This window comes from Centropristis striata, chromosome 9 (assembly GCF_030273125.1).
Source record: "Centropristis striata isolate RG_2023a ecotype Rhode Island chromosome 9, C.striata_1.0, whole genome shotgun sequence".
Taxonomy (NCBI): Eukaryota; Metazoa; Chordata; class Actinopteri; order Perciformes; family Serranidae; genus Centropristis; species Centropristis striata.
The window spans coordinates 11,298,439-11,320,928 of record NC_081525.1 but is presented as its reverse complement, the minus strand read 5'-3'; the positions used below and the strand labels follow the sequence as shown (position 1 = coordinate 11,320,928).

At 36.8% G+C, this 22,490-nt stretch overlaps 1 protein-coding gene across 1 annotated transcript in view; it reads right to left on the bottom strand.

Moving 5' to 3' along the window:
- The window catches only part of ptprfa (protein tyrosine phosphatase receptor type Fa), a 248,912-nt gene that overhangs the window by 213,663 nt on the left and 12,759 nt on the right, over positions 1–22,490 (bottom strand). Inside the window, exon 2 of the mRNA XM_059340745.1 lies at positions 6,797–6,971. Within this exon, the coding sequence (XP_059196728.1) occupies positions 6,797–6,890 (94 nt within the window). The 5' untranslated portion in view covers positions 6,891–6,971. The remainder of the gene's footprint in view (positions 1–6,796; positions 6,972–22,490) is intronic.

The following is a 22,490-nucleotide window of genomic DNA, read 5'->3' as shown; positions in this document are numbered from 1 at the left end:
CATTTGGGAGCCAAGACAGAGAAAAGTCTGGAAGAGGTTCTGAGGGACCTATGGGTAGGCCTGACACCTCCAGCAGTCAGCAAAAGAAGCAATTTGTATGTTGGTTTAAAAAACTAAATATAAGAAATGTGGACGCTCTTGTCTATGATACCATGAGGTGGTTAGAAACATTTGGCAAAAATTTGAGACCATTATCCATATTTTGAGACAAAAAGATTGTGTGAAAATATTGATATATACAGTAGGCCTTGTTCTTTATGGTTGGAAATGCCAAGTCAGGCCACAGGAAATATACCCGTTCAAAAAGGTTTCTCTCTTTATTCTTTATCTGCTGTTTTTTGGCTCTGTGTGAGTGGACTAGGACCCGAAAGTGTTTGCATTATGCTTCTGATCTTGGAGGGTTTAACTAGTTGTCAACAATTTGGTATTTGGTAGTGATGTGTCAATGAAGCCTCATGAAGCATTTTCTTTATTTTCTGAGCCCACTAGATGGCGCTCTATGTTCAACAAATGACTGAAAGCACAATTAATTACTATTGCTTGAGCCTTTTTCTTTAGACCAAGAGCACCATCTAGTGGGCTCAGAAAACAGAGAAAATGCTTCATGAGGCTTCATTGGCACATCACTAGTATTTGGTACTTATCATGAAATTAAAAGGCTGACTGTGTTGAATGTGAACTTGTGAGAATTATGTTTAGGTAGGAGGTTGTGGATTTATATATGTGCTCACACGGCTGACTGGCACAGAGATAAATAAATGATTAATAGATGATGTCAATACGCAAAAACAACTTGTTTAGTGTGTTTGCAGCACATTGGGCTTTCAGTACCACCAAAGTAACACTTTATGACAAAAAAGTCAGATGGAAATGCAACCAGCTCACACATAGCATGGTTTCACACTAAAAGAGGTCATTTTCATCAGCACATGTGGATGATAGTACAGTTTTTGACAGATTATCTGTGAATAATTCCATTCATTCCCCACCATCACAACATGTCACTTATATGCATTTACACAGCAGGAAGATTCATTGCATCACATCAAGTGTGAATACTTTATCCTTAAACTGAACCACAACACACTGGAACACACTGCACAGGCACAAGCACCACCACAAATTACAATATACAAAACTAAAAGTAACTGCCTTGTTGACCAACTACACAAACATCCACACTGCAGCATTGTGTATATTGTACTACAATGCATTATCATTACTAAGTCAGTGTGACTGCTCCATAAAAGTCTCTACTGAGGCTCCTTCGGTGTTGTTGTGATGGCTGTATTTGTATTTAATTGTTTATGTTAACTGTGTTTAAATGTTGTAACTTGCCACATTTTATGCTGCTTTCTTGGTCAAGTCTTTCTTGGAAAAGAGATTTCTTAATCTCAATGAGACTTTTACCTGGTTAAATAAAGGATATATATAAAAAGCTCCTATAGGCTCAAGGACATCACAGAGGCTGCGAGCAATCCTGGGCCTTTTTGCTTAGTTACTACATGTGTTCCTTACACATGCCATAGTTTTTTGGGGTTTTGACAAAAAAAAAAGTAATTTTTTCTTTTTGGTACAATGGCGTATTAGGGCCAAATATGAAGAAAAAAATGATACGGACCCGGGGGAGGGAGGTAATATCTCCAGAAAAAAGTGGCAAATCTAGGAGAGAAAACAGTAGCAGATTTATGATTTTTTAAAAGTCATAAAAATAGGCTAGTGATTTATTTTCATCAGCACAGAAGCTGCCGCATGCCGTGTACTATGTCTGCAGGGAGAGACTTAATCAAATTATACTTAATTATATGCAATCGGAATTTAGCAATAAGGAAGTACTTGTGGTTTTAGCCCAGAATCACCATATTATCATAAGTATCCAGACTTTAAAGAGACATTGTCGTGAATTGGGCCTATTCAGAAGAAAACACCGTACTAATATGGATAAGGTGAGATCTTTTCTGCATCAGGAACTACAACACAACGGACAGATGAAGGATATCGCTGCTTACATCTATGACACTTTTTTCTCATAAATCTGCTACTTTTTTCTCGTAGATTTGCCACTTTAATCTGATAAATTTGTGACTTTTATTCTCAAAATATTAACCCCCTTCCCCTGGTCCATCTTTTTTTGTCTGTATGTCCACTGGATTTGACACAGTACATGGATGGATTGAGTTGTGTGTACCTGTGATATGAGAACCATCTGACGGTGTAGAATGGAAATAGGTTTGATTTCTTGGATTTTGTCACTGGTATTGTTGTTTATTTTTTGTGTTTATGCAAAAAAAAATGTGTTCATTTTTTTATTTTGCCTGTTGTCGTGAAACGAAATACTCTTGAATTCAGAATAAACTGAAAATGCTCCTCAAGAACACTATATTACATACAAAAGTTGGAATAATTTTGTCAAACTGCTATTTCCTTGGTGAAGAATGACAATCAACACTGGACTCCTTCTGATGTTAAACAAACATCTACATTTGATGATTATGTGGCAAGATAAGAAATGCCTTCTCTTATTTATTATATATGATAATAATATAATTCCATACATGAGCTTTCATCCTCAGTTGAGATACTATTAGATATCTGACTAATCTGACGGATCTGACTTTTTTCATTTCATTGGAAAACAAAGTATTTTGTGTTACTTCCAGCAGCCTGATAATGAAGTCTGTGTGGTTGTTCTGTGACTGAGTTTGACTGAGCAATACTTTGACACAAACTATGTCAATTCTGCTCGAATAGGATTTGGTTTCCATAAGAATCTCAGAAAATCTCATCCCCTCAGTGAGAAATTAATGTTTCTAATTTTCTCCAGAGTGCAGAGTGCACACACAGGAAGGTAATTGCTGACACAACCTCTGATGAATTCCTGTCTACTAAATTATAAAGGGAAATAACACAAAGCCTAAATTGCAGCCATAAAGCAACTGGTCCCAATAATGAACCTGTTGATTAGAAACATTGTCCTCTGAGGACCTCCTCCTCCTCCTGCAGCATCATGCTGCCTTAGCCTGGCCTATATACTGAGAACTGCTCTATTGCATATACAGGTGCATCTCAATGAATTACAAAAAGTTAATTTATGTCAGTAATTCAATTCAAAAAGGTGAAATAACACATTATATTGATCTATTACACACAGAAAAAAACATTTCATGTCTTAATTATTTAATTTCTTCTAATTATAATGATTATGGCTTACATTTAATGAAGACCTAAAATTCAGTGTCTCAAAAAAGTTTAATATTACAAAAGACCAATTCAAAAAAAGTATGTTTAATATGGAAATGTTGGCCTCTGAAAGGTCTTCTCCATCATATTCTAATTTATTGAAATACACCTGTATACTGACGTTTTTGAGGGGAGAACAGGCTGTTCAAGGTGTTGCACTCAGTCATACAAATAAAAAGTGGCAGTTGTCATGTGGAACTAGATTTTTTTTGTCTACACTTGATGCCAATTAACAATTAATCAACACAGCACCCTCCGGGGGAGTCTGAAGGGACATTTAGTCCTTTTGTAAATGACCCGAAAACTCACTGCTGACACAATGCTCTGCATGGACAGAAAACCTTTCTTTCTACAGATCTGGTGTTGTTGCTGAATGGAATAATATGTCATAAAAAGGCCTATGGGCTTTTCATTATTAACTTGCAGCTGTACATTGTATAATATGAACGCTGTGAAATCTACAGTTAATATTCACAGTTCATCACAGTGTTTGATTTTTACAGTAAAGTGCTGTATAATTTACAACAAAAATCGGTCATTGTGACAAAATTACAGTAGTCAAAGCATTACTGTGGAAAAAACACAGTGGACAGCATGAAAAGTAAAGTAGACTACTGTATTTTTCCATTGTTATCATAATTTTGGTCAGGATCAGTCCTATACAAATGCTGTTTAAATAATTAACTTAAAGTAAAGTTTATCATACAAAACACAGTATGGAAAGCAATTGTAAAACAGTAAATGTATTAATATAACTTTCTTTAGTGTATAGAGTAATTCCTTGCAATTATTGTTTCAATTTCTATAAAAAAATAATGATGCAATTATTATCAAATTAACAGCATTGTTTATTGTGCCATATTGCCATATACAGTACCATTAAAATCAGTGTTTACCTGTTTTTATTCTTACAGTAAACAATCAGAACTGTCAACACAATTTCAAAAATCTCCATTTAATTGTTTTTTATTTTACAGTAAAGAAACCAGTACTGTTAATAAAACTAAAATCACAGTGTTTTTGTTTTTTATTTTACAGTATAAAAAACAGTACTGTAAATAAAAATACAGTAGTTCTACTGTACATAATAATTACAGTAAGTTACTTGTTAATTGCTGCCAATAAGTCACTGTAAAAGTCACAGTAAATTCTTTACAGTGAAACAATTTTTCCTCTCTGACTATAACTTTTCTAAAAAAGTCATTGTTCTTAATTTCCCTCCTCAGCCTTTCACCATGCCCCCAGTTTGATGTTGTGCTCCTGACACAGGGCTGACTGGCTTCAGTGGGATTCTCCTGGGAGAACCAAGGAACCATCATTACATTTGGCAGGTCTGGTCAGAGCATGCAGATCATTTTTTTGTCTCCAAACCCAGCCATGACCCCCGTTTCTGAGTCAGTCCTCCTAATGAGAGCTGCATGCTGTTGACCTGTTTAGTGTTTCTCATCATTCACATGATTCACATGAACAGATCGTCACCCTGTTAAAATAATCGCCTAACTCGTTTTTCAAGTTTTGCAGGAAACACAAAAAACTTCACCAAAAGTGTAACGTATGACATTTATTGATCATTTCACTCAAAAAGGATGCAACAAAGGATAGCTATTGGAATAGTAATAACGCTGTGTGTAAATAATGTAACTTAAGAGAAATAAATGACTTAGGCAATTTTCTGAACATGCCTCTGTGACTTAAGCAAGATATGGTAACACTTTATTTTGAAGGTGTCAACATGAGAGTGACACAAGCCTGTCAGAAACATGACATGACAAGTATCATGAGCATTAATGTTACTTCAAAGTGTCATTAATGTTCATGACACATCCCATGTCATGTTTATGACACGCTCATGTCACTCTTATGTAGACACCTTCAAAATAAAGTGTTACCATATCTTGCTTAAGTCACAAAGGCATGTTCAAAAAATTGCCTAAATCACATTTTATTTTGACTTAGGCATAATAAATCCGCTTAAGTCACACACTTGACATAGGCCATTATCTTAAAGGGGTAAAATCACATGAGCTGATCAACTGAGGATGTAGGTGATTTTACCGTAGGAGGCCGGCGTCATGAGGAGATGATTTAGGAAAAAAACAAACAATTTTGACAAAAAATGACTTTTATTTTAACAGTGTGACGAGATGTGAAATATAGCTATGTAGAGTAACTGAAAGGAAATACAATCAAACTATTCTTTTTATTGCATGCAACATTTAGAAAAAAGGAAAAAAAGTAATTGGTGTTTTAGCTTGAAGGCAGCTTTCATCCTGATTTGACTTCTGGGCTAATCAATGTTCCACCTGCTTCTGTAACTCTGTAATACGGCCTCTAAGGGATTCTCTCATTGTTTTTTAAAACTAATAAATGAGTATATTCTACAGCATTGGCTATAAAAACTTTTTTGTCTCTTAGCCCTGATATCTGTCCACGACACGTGTCATCTGACCATGACACGATTTTATCCTGATACTTGAGTCACGATACGATATTATTGCGACTTTAAGCATTTTTTCGATATGGTGAGTATTGCGATACAATATATTGCAATTTAACTGTTTAACTACATTTTGTGTCCACAAAATTAAAGTCAATCCAGAATTGTTTTGTCAAATAAGAGAAAATTCTCAGTTCTGAATTGGGAGGCAGCCATGTTTGTAAAGAGAAGACTTGTGGGAACCAAGAGAGCCTATTTTCATTGAGATAGCATGACGTCACATGACAGCTTTGAAAATCACCATGAAACATCAAGTGCTAGTAGTATTGGCGCCTATCAATTCCTTAGATCTTATAGTTTCATTTGATACCAGTATCTCCAGGATATTACTAGAAGTGAGTCCACTATGGCCTCTGTAACGGCGAAAATAGTGATGGCCGTCAGAACGCTAATTATTGATACTTGGCGGCCATGAATCTATATAATATTGCCACGCAAAATATTGTGATACTATGCCGTTTGTCCCCCTTTCAATAGACAACACAAGTTTTTTATTTATTACTCCTGTTCTTCAAAAGATGTACAAAACCAGCTTTCAACCTCTGCTTAAACAAATCCACGAAGAACACTTTACCTCTCTCGATTCTGGGAAGAGTCGCTTTGAACAAGATTCATAATTTGCTTTGGCTTCTGTACTCAATCCTCAATGCTAAATAATACATAATACTATTTAGACAGTAAATAGCTTGTTTAGGACATGTATATGAAACCATAAGAGACCATGACTTTAAATTGCAAAGTTTCAATGTGTATAAAAACGTCTGTAAACCTCTAAATTCCACTTTTCAAATGATAAATCTGCTAAATATTTCTTTGAATGCAGAAGTGTTGCTCTTTCCCTCCTGTAACCAGTAAACGGTAATTCATCTTGGGACTAATGCGATAATATTGTAATGAAGTTAAAATGTTTGGATGTAAAACCTTAACCTGCTGCATATCAGTCTCATAACTAAGTACCAAAAGCTGTCTGTGGACTCTGTGACAGCTAATGGATCTTACCTGTGTGTGAAACTGTGGCCATATGGGCACCAAAGCTGTGAGGATAATATTAGTACTCACTCTCTGTGTGAGAAGGCAGCACCAGTCTGGCCAGCAGCAAGAGATGAAGAGCTCCCCTGGTGAGAGGCGACAGCCATCTAAATCTCAGGTCCATGGTCTGACTGTCGGTGCTCTCTCCTCTGGTCCGGACGCCGCTGCTGATTGGCTACGACCTCACACAATCATAGAGTGACACCTGCGAAGAGACAAGAGAGCTGATGTTGATGGAAGAGGTTCTGTAGCGCTCACGGTGTGAGATGATTTTTATTCATTCATCATCTGTGAGCCAATCTACAGTCATGGAAAAATTATTACACCATTGATTTCTTCAATTTCTTGTTCATTTTAATGCCCGGTACAAATACTTTTGAACAATTATAATGACATCAACAAAAATAGCTCATAAGAGTTTAACCCTATAAAGCCAAGTGTATCATATTAGATACAGTTATTTTTGAGACCTCTACATCATCAAAAACCTGATGTATACATGTGTTGAAGATAAACAAACTGAGCAACAAATTGCACAAAAATACCAGATGTAGCAAAAATGATATGCAGGTTCCACGAATGGATCAGTCATTGCTGCATTAAAAAACTTCATATCTGCAGATGTACGATGTTGTGTTATATGGAAAAAATATGTATTTTGCATGGCTGAGGAAAAAGGAAAAGTCAAAGTCTTAATAGGTTAAAAATGTTAGGGTTTATATGTTTTTGTTAGTTCGAGAAAAACAAACTGTGAGCAACAAAATGCACAAAAAGACCTGATGTATCAAATATGATACAAATTCAAATTCATATATGCAATTTATTTATTTCTTAAAATTCGTCAGCAAGTTAATAAGCACTCAGTTTTTACAAAAATTGAATTTTCTGGCAATTATTTCATGGTTCAGGCTTTATAGGGTTAATTTAAGACATGGGTCTCATTTTGTCTTTTTTGTAAATCTGTGTCTTTTTTTGGTAAATTTGTGTCTTTTTTTAGTAATTTTGTGTCTTTTTTTTTAGTAATTTTGTGTCTTATCTTTTGGTAATTTTGTGTTTTTTTCTAATAATTTTGTGTCTTTTTAGTAATTTTGTGTATTTTTGGGGTCAATTTGTGTCTTTTTTTGATCATTTTGTGTCTTTTTTAAGTAATTTCGTGTTTTTTTCAGTTGTTTTGTGTCTTTTTTTTTGTGGTTATTTTTGTGATTTGTTAGTAACTTTGTGGGGTTTTTTTGGTCATTTTGTGTCTTTTTCATGTAATTTAGTGTTTTTTCTATCATTTTGTGTCTTTTTTTGGTCATTTTGAAATTGCCTCCAGCGGCCCCAAAGTAATTTGAGTTTGAGACCCATGATTTAAGAGATGATATCTAGCCATTTTCCATGGTTTTCTTGATAATAATTTTTGTTATTATCAAGAAAACCATTGAAAATGTCTAGATATCAGCTCTTAAATTTAATTCTTAGGAGCTATATTTCATGTTATCATTATATTTGTCCAAACAAATGTACCTTTAGTTGTACCAGGCATTAAAATGAACAAGAAAGCAAGGGGGAACCAAAATGATCTAATATTTTTTTCCATGACTGCATGTGTCTGTATCTTGAGCTGCTGTGATAAATTTACCCACTGTGGGATAAATATAGTCATATCTTATCTTATCTTAATAAGACATAAGTTCTAAATTCATGACTTGTATTACGTTCAGTTTCGTTCAAATATCCCCAGAGAAGTGTTGATCACGGTAGCTACAGTTAAAGTGTGTTACACTTACAAGTGCTTCTAATATTTTGTATACACAGACTTAATAGCAACACAAGTAGGCTAACTGTTAGGATCAACACAATACAGAATTACCACCTCTATAAATCAGCTTCAATTACATGATGGTTGTTAAAACTTTAAAGAAGGGAGGATTTACTGCAGACAGCATTAGTTGTACCTAATAAACTGGCAATTGAGTATATTTGTTACTCTACATTTTACTGTTATGGCTCAAGTTTCCCCCTATAGTTGTAAATGCCAAGAAATAAATCCATTCCAGTGTGCCTCCTGTATTCGTTCTGCAGCAGCATGTTATTGTGAGTCTATGAATGAAGCGTTTCACATGGCTGTAATAACAGCAGGACAGGTGATGATGTAATAGTGTTTTAACATGACTGTCCTCAACAAAGAGCTCGGTTGTTTCCATGGTTGTCATTGATTTTGACATTAAAATAAAGTCCTGGTGTTTGCACTAGCACAAGAAAAATTACATCAGTCGATCTGTACTTTGCACTGTACATGACATGTATTCCTACACATCCTGTAGGTTTGCAAGAAACATGATCTTAAATCAAGGTTTGAACTAAAAAAAAACCCCAGCAGCCTAGGAAATTGACACTCTAAACTCTATATATCAAGATCACAGTGCAAACTCTTCACTCCTTCAATACTTCATCAAAATGGAATAACTTAGTTACATTTAGCCACCAAATATACCTGGTTAGGTTATAGGCAACAAAACGACTTGGTTAAGGTTAGGAAAAAGATCAGACTTGGGGCCAAAAGAACTGCTGCTGTACATTACTACTTTATGCTGTTATGGAGGTGACATAGAACGTTATGTAGCGACATACTAGAGGTGTGAATCCCCAGAGGCCCCACGATATGGTTTTATCCTGATACTTGAGTCACAATACGATATTATTACGATTTTAAGCATTTCCCGATATGGAGAATATCGCGATACAATATATTGTGATTTAACTGTTTAACTGCATTGTCCACAGAATTAAATTTTATCAAATGAGAGAAAATTCCCAGTCTATTCATCTCACTTCAGTCTTTTTATTTCTCCACAATGAGAGTCAAACCCACAGACTGACCAACAAAGTATTCAGTCAAACTGAACTGAACTGATATCAAACATGTATGGATGACAACAACTGCAGCGTTTTATCAAACTTTCAGAAACTTTAAGCTTCACTGATCTGAATTTTTTTGAATGAAACAAAAAAAAGCCTTATTTTAACAACTTCCCGACACAATATCCTGACAAACATGATGCCTTTAGATTCCTTAGATCTACAGTATATTCTTAAAAGTGAGCTCGCTATGGCCTCCACTATTGATACTTGGCTGCCTTGAATCGATATAATATTGCCACACAAAATATTGTGATACTATGCTGTATCGTTTTTTCCCCCACTTCTAATACATATGTCAGTATGTCCAGGGTTTTGTTGTTGTCCTTTTGTTGGTAAACTTATGGCTGGACCACGTTTGGTCAATTCCATTAATTGTGGCTAAGCTGTTGCACGGAGAGTCAGAGGTACTGTCTATATTAATGTGTTTTTTTCTATTTGTTTGTTTGATTGTTTTAAATTAGGACAGTTATACACCACATTCAAAAACACTTGTGTTCAAAACTTAAGTCTATAATTACAAACATGTCAAGGAGGCCAAACGTCATAATACATTTTTAAAAAGTTACAGTGGTTTAACAGCTTTTGTTGGTACATTCAGATATAGGGAACAGTGCTAGGCCACAGGGACACTCAACAAGCAGCTCTAAAAATAGTAGTAACTTGTTGTGGATTTCCTGGAACATGTTTCTTCTGGTTACTGAAATACAAACACCTGGAACACCTCTCCAGCCGAATCTTCACAACTTCACTGATTGCACATCAAGGAGGCCAAATATGTGCTTAGAAATGCGCTGTGAATCCAGAGATCAGAGCGGTACCAACCACTCCCTTCTGCCTCAGCAATCAAGCAATTTATAGAGCAAGAGAGCAGTCAGCGGTCAGCCTGTACTTTCCCTTGATTTTCTTCCGAAACAATATGAATCTCATCAAGGTCACACAGCTGACACTGGAGCTGGAACCATTCACCTCATCTACCTTTCAGAATACTGCATAGGAAATCTACTTGACAGCGTATAGACTTAATAAATAAATAAATAAATAAGACACACATTTCAGGAAAGCTTTGGATGTTACATAGTGTGACTGAAAAATACCTTTAAAAAAGTAAGTTAAACAATTACAGAAAAGGGTTCAGGGAAAGTTTCCAAAATCTTTGACGTGTCATTAGGTGTGCTGTGACAGGAAGGCAGGGATAAGACTAAGTGCTGCATTTTCCACAGTCATTGTGCAAACAGCATTTCTTCTCTATACCATTACTATTGTCTGCCAGCAGCACTGACTGCAGAGAAGAGACAGCTGCAGCTACACTTTCCCCCATCTCACAAATCACAACACATCTGGCTCAAACTTTTCCCACTCACTAATCCACTTGATTCAAGTTACATTCTGGCTTGATTACTTTTTCTTTTTAGGGTATCTGCAACAGGACTTATGTGAAAGTTTTTGGTATTGATTGAAATACAACACAAGACACAATTGTCACTGTAATAATTGCTCAAATGTTGCAGGCAATGATCCACAGTACAAGCACAAGTACAAATAAAAATAGAAATAAAATAGAGCTTCAGAAAATGGTGCAATTTATTCATATTACACATCACTTCAGATGAAGAACATGTGATATGATCAGTGGTAGAAAAAGTATTCGGATCTCTTACTTCAGTAAAAGTACTAAATCCACACTGTGAAATTACTCCACTACAGTAAAAGTCCTGCATTCAAAACTTACTGAAGTAAGTACTTAAAGTATCAAAAGTAAAAGTACTCGTTATGCAGAATGGACCCACTCAAATTGTTTTATATATTATAAATATGTTATTTGATTATTATTACTGATGCTTTCATTAGTGACGTCAAGGTTGGGCTCATTTAACTATGTAATACTAGTGATGTGCCAATGAAGCCTCATGAAGCATTTTCTTTATTTTCTGAGCCCACTAGATGGCGCTCTATGTTCAACAAAGGACTGAAAGCACAAATTATACTATTGCTTGAGCCTCTTCTTTAAACCAAGAGCACCATCTAGTGGTCTCAGAAAATAGAGAAAATGCTTCATGAGGCTTCATTGGCACATCACTAGAATATTGTACTTCTTACTCTACTACATTTAGCTGACAGCTTTAGTTAGTTTTCAGGTCGAGATTTAAGATAAGTTTTAAGATGTGGTTTAATTTATGAACGTGTGTAACATGTGTATAGTTAGATCACTCTTATCTAAGAGTTCAGCCTTCAATTAGCAGCATTTTGTAGCCAGTCAGTCTGTCATCTTGTCATCTTAAAGTGCTCTGTATTCTTATAAATACTACAGTATAAACACATAGCCGTGTAACATCCCAGTCTCAATAAACAGATATACCAATGTGTTCCTGTATGAAAAAAGTTGACAAAGACGGAAAAACAAAAGACATTTTCAGTGAGTTTTGTAACCACACTATACAGTTTCAGGAAATGATGTGCTCAGTCTCAGAAGAAAGAAGAGAAGAGCAGGAAGTGAATTGTCTCAGTTGTCTCAGTTAATTGTGTCTAAGTTTCTGTAAACTTCATTCTGAATTTACCCTCATTTCAACAGTTAGAGAAAAAAAAGAGTAAAATGTTCACTGATGGTCTAGATTCTCTTCCCCCCTGTAGCTCTTCTGGCAGTCAAATAAAAGATAGAATGGGGAAAAAATAGCTTCAAAACTGAGTTAGTTACAGAAAATGAACTATTTGATTGTCAAAAAGTGAGGTTGCTTCACTATATTTACTTATTAATACCCCCCTTATATTCCATCCCTGTTATAAAAAGATTGTAAGATAAAGATTGATGTAATTTTATTTAATATATATTACTGTATTACATAAGAAGTTTCCAGCAGCATCTCACCAATAACGGTCTGTAGTCTGCTTAGCGCACTAGTTTTTATTTTTATTGTAGTTAACAAAAAATTTTGTTCCAATTCTAGTTTTTCTTATTTCATTGGTTTTTCTTAACTATAATATCCTTGGTATACACCAGGCCCGGAGTGGCTAATCAGGAGAAAGCACCCGCAGCTCTGCACAGCCTGGTTGATGACGTAATCACGTTTCGAGTCCAGCCGACGGTGCAGTAATTGACAGACGACAGTGCAGTGAGAGGGGGGCTTCATGGAAGATGCAACACTGAAGAAAGCATAATTGAACTTGAGTAAAATGGACAACAGAAAGCAAAGGGGCAGCTGAAAAGACTCAATTAAAAAAAAAAAAAGCCTTACAAACTGTGCCAAAGAACATCGTCAGCAAACCACCAACTTTATGAATCAAGTCAAATAATTGTGCCATGATTGTTGAGTGAATACTGTATTTATAGGAATTGTCCCAAATATAGAATGACCCTTCGGATGTATCTCTAGGACAGACCAGGGCATTGGGCGGCCCGCGGGCCACACCCAGCCCGTTGGCTGTCCTGGTCCGGCCCACGTGATGTTACCCAGAAATTAGAAATCAATATAACCGCAGTGCTTTTATTTTGAAAAAAATAGCAAACATTAGCACTAGCTAACACTTTTACTATAGTTAAGACAACAAATATAGCCACTAATATGACAGAAGAAAATAAACTTTAACAAACCTTGTGTCCTGTCAGCCAGCCACCATAGAAGCCTTTTTGATACTTTATATCAACTTTATATGAATTACTACGCACTCGTTATTATTTACCGTTCGTTTTTTCATTTAACCGTTCTACCCGTTATTTCCTGTCACTACCTTTCAAAATGAAAGCACCCGTTTCACACTGGACAGCACTTTTTCAAAATAAAAGCACCTCAACATTGTTAAACACCTTGAAAATGCACAAACATGAAAAACAAGCTATATAATACAAAAACACAAATAGGAAGCTTACTAAAGGACATTTACAGTTGTGTTTAAAATAAATGGACTACTGATTGGAGTATTTACTACTTTTTACTGCTATATTTGATTTACTCCACATTAACAGTCTTATCATAACATGTATTCCTATTAGTAGCAGCTCAAAACCAGATAATTTACTGTATTTTATAAAGCGATTAAATTAATATTGAGCAGAATTTAGTTCAGAGTTTTGGTCCGGGCCCTGCAACCTTCGTGGTATTGATCATGTGGCCCCTTGGGAAAATTAATTGCCCACCCCTGCTCTAGGAGAAAGTCCATGTCTTATATTTGGACCGAAACGATATTACCATATTATAAAGAGTATGGTGTGGAGCCACTCTATATGAATAGTGCCCAGAGAAAAATGTATGATTTGGTACAATATTAAGAAAACTGACTTGACTTGATCAGAAAGATTTGTAAGAAGAGAAGAGATTTGTGCTGAAATTTCTAACAATTTTAAAAATGTGATTTAGAGTCAAGGACCCTAAACTGAAAGGAAGTAGAATTAAAATCATATTCAACAAGCCTGCACATTTTGCCACGGGAAGAATCTGAATTGTTTTGCTTGAAACATATTTTCAATGTCAAATGTGCGATAGCCTTACAAACCACTTTTTATTGTGATTAAATACAGGGTCAAGGGAGAGCAGAGCCTACTCAGGGACTGGCAACAGCTCAGCAGCAGAACCCTGAACCACAACCTCAGATCAGGCCACATCAGGAAAAGACTGTTGAGTCTGTTGACCTTGTAAAGTCATAATTCAGTCTGTTGAGATGCCTCAAGTCTCAACAACAAGATTTGTTGATGAGAGTTTGAGTTTGGAAAGCACAAATACACTGGGTTAGCAAATAAATAAGCGAATCTATTGGTATAATTAGGAGGATTAGTAATCTAGTAACTACAAACTGTCTTCCTACACTTTATTATAGTTTCATTTATCCATATCTTTCATATTGTAATATTGTTTGGGCAAGCACCTTTCCTACTACACTCCATAGAATTTTGGTTCTTCAGAAACGTTTTGTTAGGATGGAACCTGATCTGAGTCACATGTACCTCTTTTTCAGAAAGTTCAGATACTTACTGTTCATGACATTAATATCTGTCAAATTTGTGTTTTTATTCATAAGGTGTAGTCAGATCATGAGAGCTTTCCAGAGCACTTTAAGACTTATTTTAAATGTAATTCCAGGTTCACTCTTATCCAACGTGTCAATCTTTAGATCTTCATCCTCCAAGATTTCTTACATGCAGAGATCAATTTATTGTTGAATTTAGGGGCACCAAATTATGGATAAACACCTTTTCCCATCTGGCAAAGAAGTCCATATCTATAAAATATTTCAAAAGATGTCTAAAAGCCCATTTAACTGCTGTTTTTTCTTTAATTTTCTAATTCACACAAAATACACTTTGATATCATGTTCATATTTTTTGTTTTTATATTGTTATTTTTTTATCTGTCATTATAACTTGTTGGTGGTGTTATACATGTGTTTTTTCTATTATCAGTTTATTACTTTCTTGAAATTTTAGGTGGAGGCTTTAAATAAGCCCATCTGGGTTTTCTGCCTCTCCCTGCACTTTACACAATTTGTTATCTTTGTCATTTTATGTAATTCTAACTGCGCAAATAAACCTAAACCTAAACCTTGAGAGTTTTGATAGCCTTTTCATTAAAGGAGGCATAGAAAGCCTAGAAACATATTCACTTAAGTATAGGGGAACATGAACGAAATAACACACATAGAAATAGTGCAGATGTTCACTTTCTGAATGTACAACAAAAGGCAGATGTGAAACTCCTGGTCACCAAATGTCATTACATGTTGAGCAAGTGAAAAAAAAGTGATGGAGTGCATAATGGAGGCTGGCTATAGCTTGGAAAACATTGCAGTTAATCATGGCAACTTCCTAGAGTTGATTCTGCTTTTGAGCAAATATGTAAGTTGCCTCCAACAGCATGTAAACACTTGCATAGATGATAACAAGAAGCAGCATGAAACTGGTGCAAAGGATAGAGGCTCCCTAGTTACCCTGCTGTCGAATGATGCACTTAAATCATAAAGTTGTTGATGTCATCAGCCAACTGATGCAGTCAAATACAGCAGAAGAAGTTAGACAGACTGGCATGTTTCCACTGCAAATAGTTACAATGCAAGATATCAGCTCCAAGGGCCATGTTCCATTATACTGATGTTGTAGTTATCTACAGGGCAGCATTTAGCAAGCTCCTGAAAACAGTGCTGCTGGAGATCAATATCGACACTGGCACGTATGGGCAACTCAACAGATGGTGCAGCAAATCTGCAGAGAAAGTATCGGGGGTTTCTGCACTCTCTGAGAAGTCTCCCAAACAGATTAATGGATGGTGTTCTGCACATCTTTTGATTCTTGTCCTGGCAGACAAAACAGACAGTGTTGTGGAAGGTGTACCCCTCTTTTTACTGCTTAAAGTCCAGGAAAAACTAACTATATAAAGTATATATAATTAAATATATATATATGATCTAAGTATTCTACACCACAGACAAATCTGCTATTAAACACCCAGCCAAATTTGAATCAGAAAAAAAATAGCAAGTGGAAAAATGTAGGTTTTAAAATAAAAAACTGAGTAGTCTTCTCTGTTCGGAAACACTGGGGGCTAACGGCTGGAGGTGCTGAAACCACGCCCACTTGTAGGAAGGTGCAGCCGGGGCAGCTCCACTCACATGCACCTGCAGAATGGATGCTCTGTCAAGCTTCATTGGACCTGTGCAGCCCTACATGTTTAAGTCAAGGGTCAAATTGTGAATCTGAGGAAGACCCACCCGAGAAGCAACATCGTCCCTCCCAGCCTGAGACAGAATGGTATTTTTTTATATATATATATATAGCAGTTTTCTTTCTAGAAACGCATGCAGAAGTGGGAAGAGATGAGTCAGGACAAGCATCACAGACGACTGTGTCCAACAGGGCCAACTAGGTGGTGGACCAACGATCAAAAGGTCAAATAATTATTATTATTATCCCCAAAGGGGCAATTTATCTGATGAGGCCCTAAGTAAAGTGTAAGCGTCAACGTCTGAGGAGACAAAGGACAGTTTAGGAAATGTGCTAGGAACTTTGAAGGAGTTAAGTGTGCAGCTGATGCATTTGTGAAGTAGCCTAATGGAAAACTGCAAGGGGAAGAAGACTGAGTTAGAAGTCCAGACTGCCCTTTCTAAGAGAAGGTTAGAAAAAAGGAAAAAAATGCTGTGCAGGAGATGAGCAACTAGCCAAAGGTCTATGTACATAATGTCATAGCAGAAACAGTGACGGACTAGCCTAGGTATACCCATACTGCCTTGCACTCTCGATTTCATTTCAAACTGCAACACAGTCTGGCAACGAAGGTCGTTTCTTAGCCCTGTTTTAGGGATCCAATCACAGAACGAGGAGGGACGGCAAGACGATGACGCGTACTACTCGACAGATGGAAGCTTGTAGTTTTGTCGTTTTCTTACGGATCCAACATGGCTGCAGCAGACGCGAAACTCTCTTTCGATCTAGCTGTAGACGGCGTTTTAAATAGTTTAGAGCGAAAGTTGATTTTAAAAGAAGAACAACGTACCGCTCACTGCTGTAATGCCGGTGATCTCGCTACGAGCCGGGGGACAGCGGAGCCGCACAGAGACCTGCAGCAGCTCGTCTGTTGCCCAAAAAATCAGTGGATATGTGTGGCTGAATAACATGAGGGGGAATAAGGCGGAAAAATAAATAATCATGTAGAAAACGAGAACTGGAGAAGCAAAGCAGCAAGCAAAACTCTCTCACAGACACAAACACACACACGCACACACACACACACACCAACGGTAGACTGTGAGCAGCCAGAGCCAGAACATGCTGTAGAAAAACGTTGCAGAAGCAGAATTGAGCATTTTAGTCTCAAATTAGAGTTGGGCTAGTCTGGCTATGTAAACATCGATTTCTGTCACTCTACATATGTCATCTGGTATAACTGATACAATTGGCTAAGAGCTACGTACAGACGCTTTTGATAGACATTCGTAGCGCCCAATAAACGGTTCTGGAGGATCGTAAACCACGCCTCCTCTACGGAGAAATGAATGGCTGGTTTCCAGACTAATCTCATTTGTGATTAGTCTGGCATTAGCCAGGCTAGTGACGGACAGTATCTATAGGAGGTTCTCTGCTGATGCAAAACTTTGCTCAGATTTTGACTGCCTAGACCCCAGAACCTTGGGGAAAATGGGCTCCCCAGCTCAGCTCTGGAAGAAATAAGCAAATGTCTGCTTAGGTTTGACATTCGAACGGCACTTGGCACATTATGTGGTGAACTGTTAAGCCTACAGACTAAAGATGTCCCCTCGGGAGGATTACACTGTCAGGAGGACAGCCAGTGAAATGTCACAGGGAAGTGAGGAGGATCCTGCCATTGAACAGCAGGATGTTGAACGAGGTATATCCTCAACACCTGGGTACATGTGATTTGCTCAAATGCTTAAACCCCAGATGTTTACCTCTCATACTGTAGTACAAAATTCAATAACATACCTAATAAGTTTGCTGAGCAATAGTGCCGAGTCAGCGGTTACTCTGACAGGTGCAGGCAATCTGACATCGTCGGGAAGCACAGGCTGTAATTAAATACACTCATAAGAGCTACATTACTTAGTTTTGCCAGTCCCGTGGCTCATCATGCATGAGGCTTCACTATAAAGCCCTTAACATACTCAACAAGAACAGAGGAAATTGTTCCTGTTCTCAAGGTGTCAGGAACAAGAAATTGATTGCTGGGAGGGCTGACAGCACACTCACCAGGGAATCTTCACTTCTAAAACTGTCATCTGAAAGAAAGTTATTCCTCAAAGTTTGTCTGTTCTCAGGTATCATGCCATCATCTCAAGACAAAGACTCAGAGCTATGTGATGAAGAACAGTCAGTGGATATTCAGACAAGACACAAACTATTTCATTTCATTCATGGTGGGACTTCATGAGAATATGCTACAGATCATGCAAATCTGAGTGATGTACATGTTTGATGAATCCTCGTCAGTATAGAAGAACAAACAGGACAGATGTGATAAAGGAAAGGGAATTTTAAAAAAGGATTTTTACTTGATGAGACATTGTCTGGAGCTTTGTTCCATCCATCCACTCTGATTCTGAATAGGAGTTAATTACCAAAAGCTTCTGGGTTTGTCTTCCTACTGACTGCAGTGGCACTTAGCTGCAGTTGCAGAATAAGTGCTGTTGGGCTGCTATTGTACTCTTTCTGTAATGATACTGAAACTATTAGTGGCAAATCACACAGTTTCATTTGTGTTAATATACATTCAGTTCAATCAGCGCTAACGGGGGAAATGATGTGCTCAGTCTCAGCGAGAAAGGAAGAAAGAAAAGAAGAGCAGGAAGTGAATTGTCTCAGTTGTCTCAGTTAATTGTGTCTAAGTTTCTGTAAACTTCATTCTGAATTTACCCTCATTTCAACAGTTAGAGAAAAAATGAGGAAATGTTCACTGGTGGTCTAGATTCTCTTCCCCCCTGTAGCTCTTCTGGCAGTCAAATAAAAGATGGAATGGGGGAAAAAATAGCTTCAAAACTGAGTTAGTTACAGAAAATGAACTATTTGATTGTCAAACAGTGATGTTTGTTCACTATAATTACTTATTAATACCCGCCTTATATTCTACCCCTGTTATAAAGATTGTAAGATAAAGATTGATCTGTATTTCTACAGATTTTGTAATTATATTTAATATATATTATTGTATTACATTAGAAGTTTCCAGTAGCATCTCACCAATAACGGTCTGTAGTCTGCTGAGCGACATTCTGACATCTGATAAACCTTCACATTCAAGAAACTAAGTCTGTTCACGATATACATTTATTTACATTAATGTTTGGAATCCACGGGTGACAAATATGGTCAAGTTACAATGGTGAAACAAAGTACAGTACCAGTTAAAGTTTGGACAGAGGATGAGATCTTCTCATTCAATGTTTTTTCCTTATTTTTTAAATTATATTTTCTACATCTATCTATAAAAGTGTTTGTGTGTGTGTGTGTGTGTGTGTGTGTGTGTGTGTGTGTGTCTAGAACAGACAGATCAGAAAACAGATCAGAAACCCAATTCGCTCTGGATTTCCACACCTGACTCATCTCATCTGTAAGTCTATTTAGCCTACCTATTTTTCAGAGTTTTAAAGTGCGCCACAAGGTTTGATTTTCCAATAATATTCTAATAATTTCCAGCTAATATCAATGTTCAATGTGCTGGATGGTGTGAGTACCTTATGAAAAGTAAGTGTTTTATGGAGTTGCAGAAGTTGTAACATGTATTAGCATGCTAAGCAGAGATTTAGCTTTATTCACTTCTTATGTTGCATTACTTTGAATTCAGGGATGACATTCATGTTGCTTAGTGTAATGCCCATAATCATTTGATATGAGATACTTACATGCAATATAGTCAATCAGCTAATTGGGTTCATGTTAATGTACTTTTAGTGCAGCATACTGTGTAATGTGCTATCTCACGATTAGCATGCTAAGCGGAGATTTAAGCCCTTTCTTCTGCATCAGTTTGATCCATTAAAAAAACAGTAAAAACAAAACTTTATTAACTGACAGCTAAGCATAATACAGACGGAAAGATATATGAATATGTACTTCCTACGGGCACTGCTCTAGTAATAGAAAATACATTTAAACTCCAGCAGTACATGAGAGAGCAAACAGAGCAAAGCATCAGTGTGTTTGTTAGGACCCGGGGCACTGATTCACACTAAATAAGACTTTATGAGTTTAGCCACTGTGAGTTGTTAAATGGCATAAGAAGGGAGATGAGCCTGGAGTCTCTACCCAACCTGCAGCCCCACACTCTGATTCCTCCCCCTCATCGCTCTGTGGAGACTGAGAGATACTATACAGGCTATTTGTCGACGAGGTTATTCACTCACTGATGGCTCAGACAGCTGGCAGGAAGAAAGACTGTCTGTCAGCTTGCAGCAGCAGCACCAATACAAGAAGCAACCTTCAGAGAGCATTGATACATGAACGCAGTGAGATGAAACACTGAGATCAATCATTTCAGTCTCTTCATTAATCCACACGTCTAATATCCAACACCCTGATCAATTATAGGGAATAACAGCAACCTCTTTATTCACTGGAGTTGGGTTTTTTATTGCTGTGATTATGGAAAATAGTTTTAAGCTGTGACACTAGGACCAATACAAATTTCCCTTAAATATGCACAATGATTTCATAAATAATATCAATCCATCCCAACTCTGTATATTAATGCCATTAACCTTGAATATAGGCACATCGTTTTACAGTTTAATAAAAGTGATTCACAGTCTACACCACATCATGCATATTGTATTGTATCTATTTTACACATTTTTTCCAGGTGTGTCTAAAAGCTCACTACTTGCTGTTTAGCGGTGTGAATCCCATATTATTGCGATTTTAAGCATTTTGCGATATGGTCAGTATTGCCATACAATATATTGTGATTTAACTATTTAACTGCATTTGTGTCCACAAAATTAAATTCAATCAAGAATTATTTTGTCAAACATTTTAAAAAAAAATTCTAAGTATAATTATCTCACTTCAGTCTTTTTATTTCTCCACAATGAGAGTCAAACCCACAGACTGAGCAACAAAGTATTCAGTCAAACTGGGCTCTCCCAGATGCCATTCTGTGGGCTGCAAAGCAACCCGATACGTGGGAGAAGCTAATGTGTAGGCCTGGGCAATATGGCAAAAAAAATTATCCCAATATATTTTTTCATATTGTCCAATATCAATTATTATCACAATTTTTATATTGTTTTTAAACTGACAGTTTTAAGGCATCTGTACTGAAAACAAAAAAAAACAAATTAAGCAAATTAAATAAGATGAACATAGAAAAATATAAAAACAATTTTCACTCAACAGTGCAACAAATCTAGAAAGTATAACATTTCTGCAGCTATGCAAGATCCAAAATAAACTCATTGAGAGATCTGTTGTTAGAAAGCCCACGCTGTTAATATTTTGCTAACTTGTTTATTGAACTAAGTTCTATTCAGTAATAACTTGTTTCTCTATAAGTTTTCATATGTCCCACGCTCATGAACGCACCATAGCCACTCCAACACTATTGAATGCACCATACCTGTGTGTGAATTACCGTGCTGTGAATGTTAGTTTTTTCCCCTACAGCGGCGAATAGATCATAATTCCCTTTGCTCTTTCCCAACATTCACCTGTTCCTCCCTGGTTTATTGCTCCAAGTCATGGCTGACGTCTATTTCGCTGCCCTCAGCTTCATGTTTAGCTCCATGTTTAGCTCCATGTTTAGCTCCATGTTTAGCTCCATGTTTAGCTCCATGTTCAGTCTTTCTGTTTACTTCTCCAGCAACTTACAAACCAACATGTTTGTTCAAGTACATATGCTAACAGCTGATCACCATAATAGACCTGAAATTTCTTGTGATCACTAATCGCAATCATATAATCACCCAGGCCTACCGTTGTGTCATGTGCACCCGAGCGTGTGCGGGTGCATATGCTATAGCGCTACTTAGTATTGAGTTGATTTGGTGAGCAAGCTATGACTATAATCTTGGACAATTGCTTGTGAAAGTAGGATGTAGATCTATATGGGAGGCTCCTGCAATCTGGGAGACTGAGAGTGGTCTCAACAAATAGTGCACATAGGCCTAATTTTGGTGTTTGAGTTCTCAAATTTACTGTACTGTGGAACCCTGTACTTTAGGTATAAGTAAATCTATGGTATTTAAATATCCTAAGTAGTACATTTCACTTCACTGTGTTGGGATGGAGGCGGGTGTGTTTGTCGTAAATGGTAAAAAACAAAAAGAAGATAAATGAAAAACGTGAAAGATTATATTGACAAAGCAAGCCAAGAGTTCTCATGACTCAGTATGA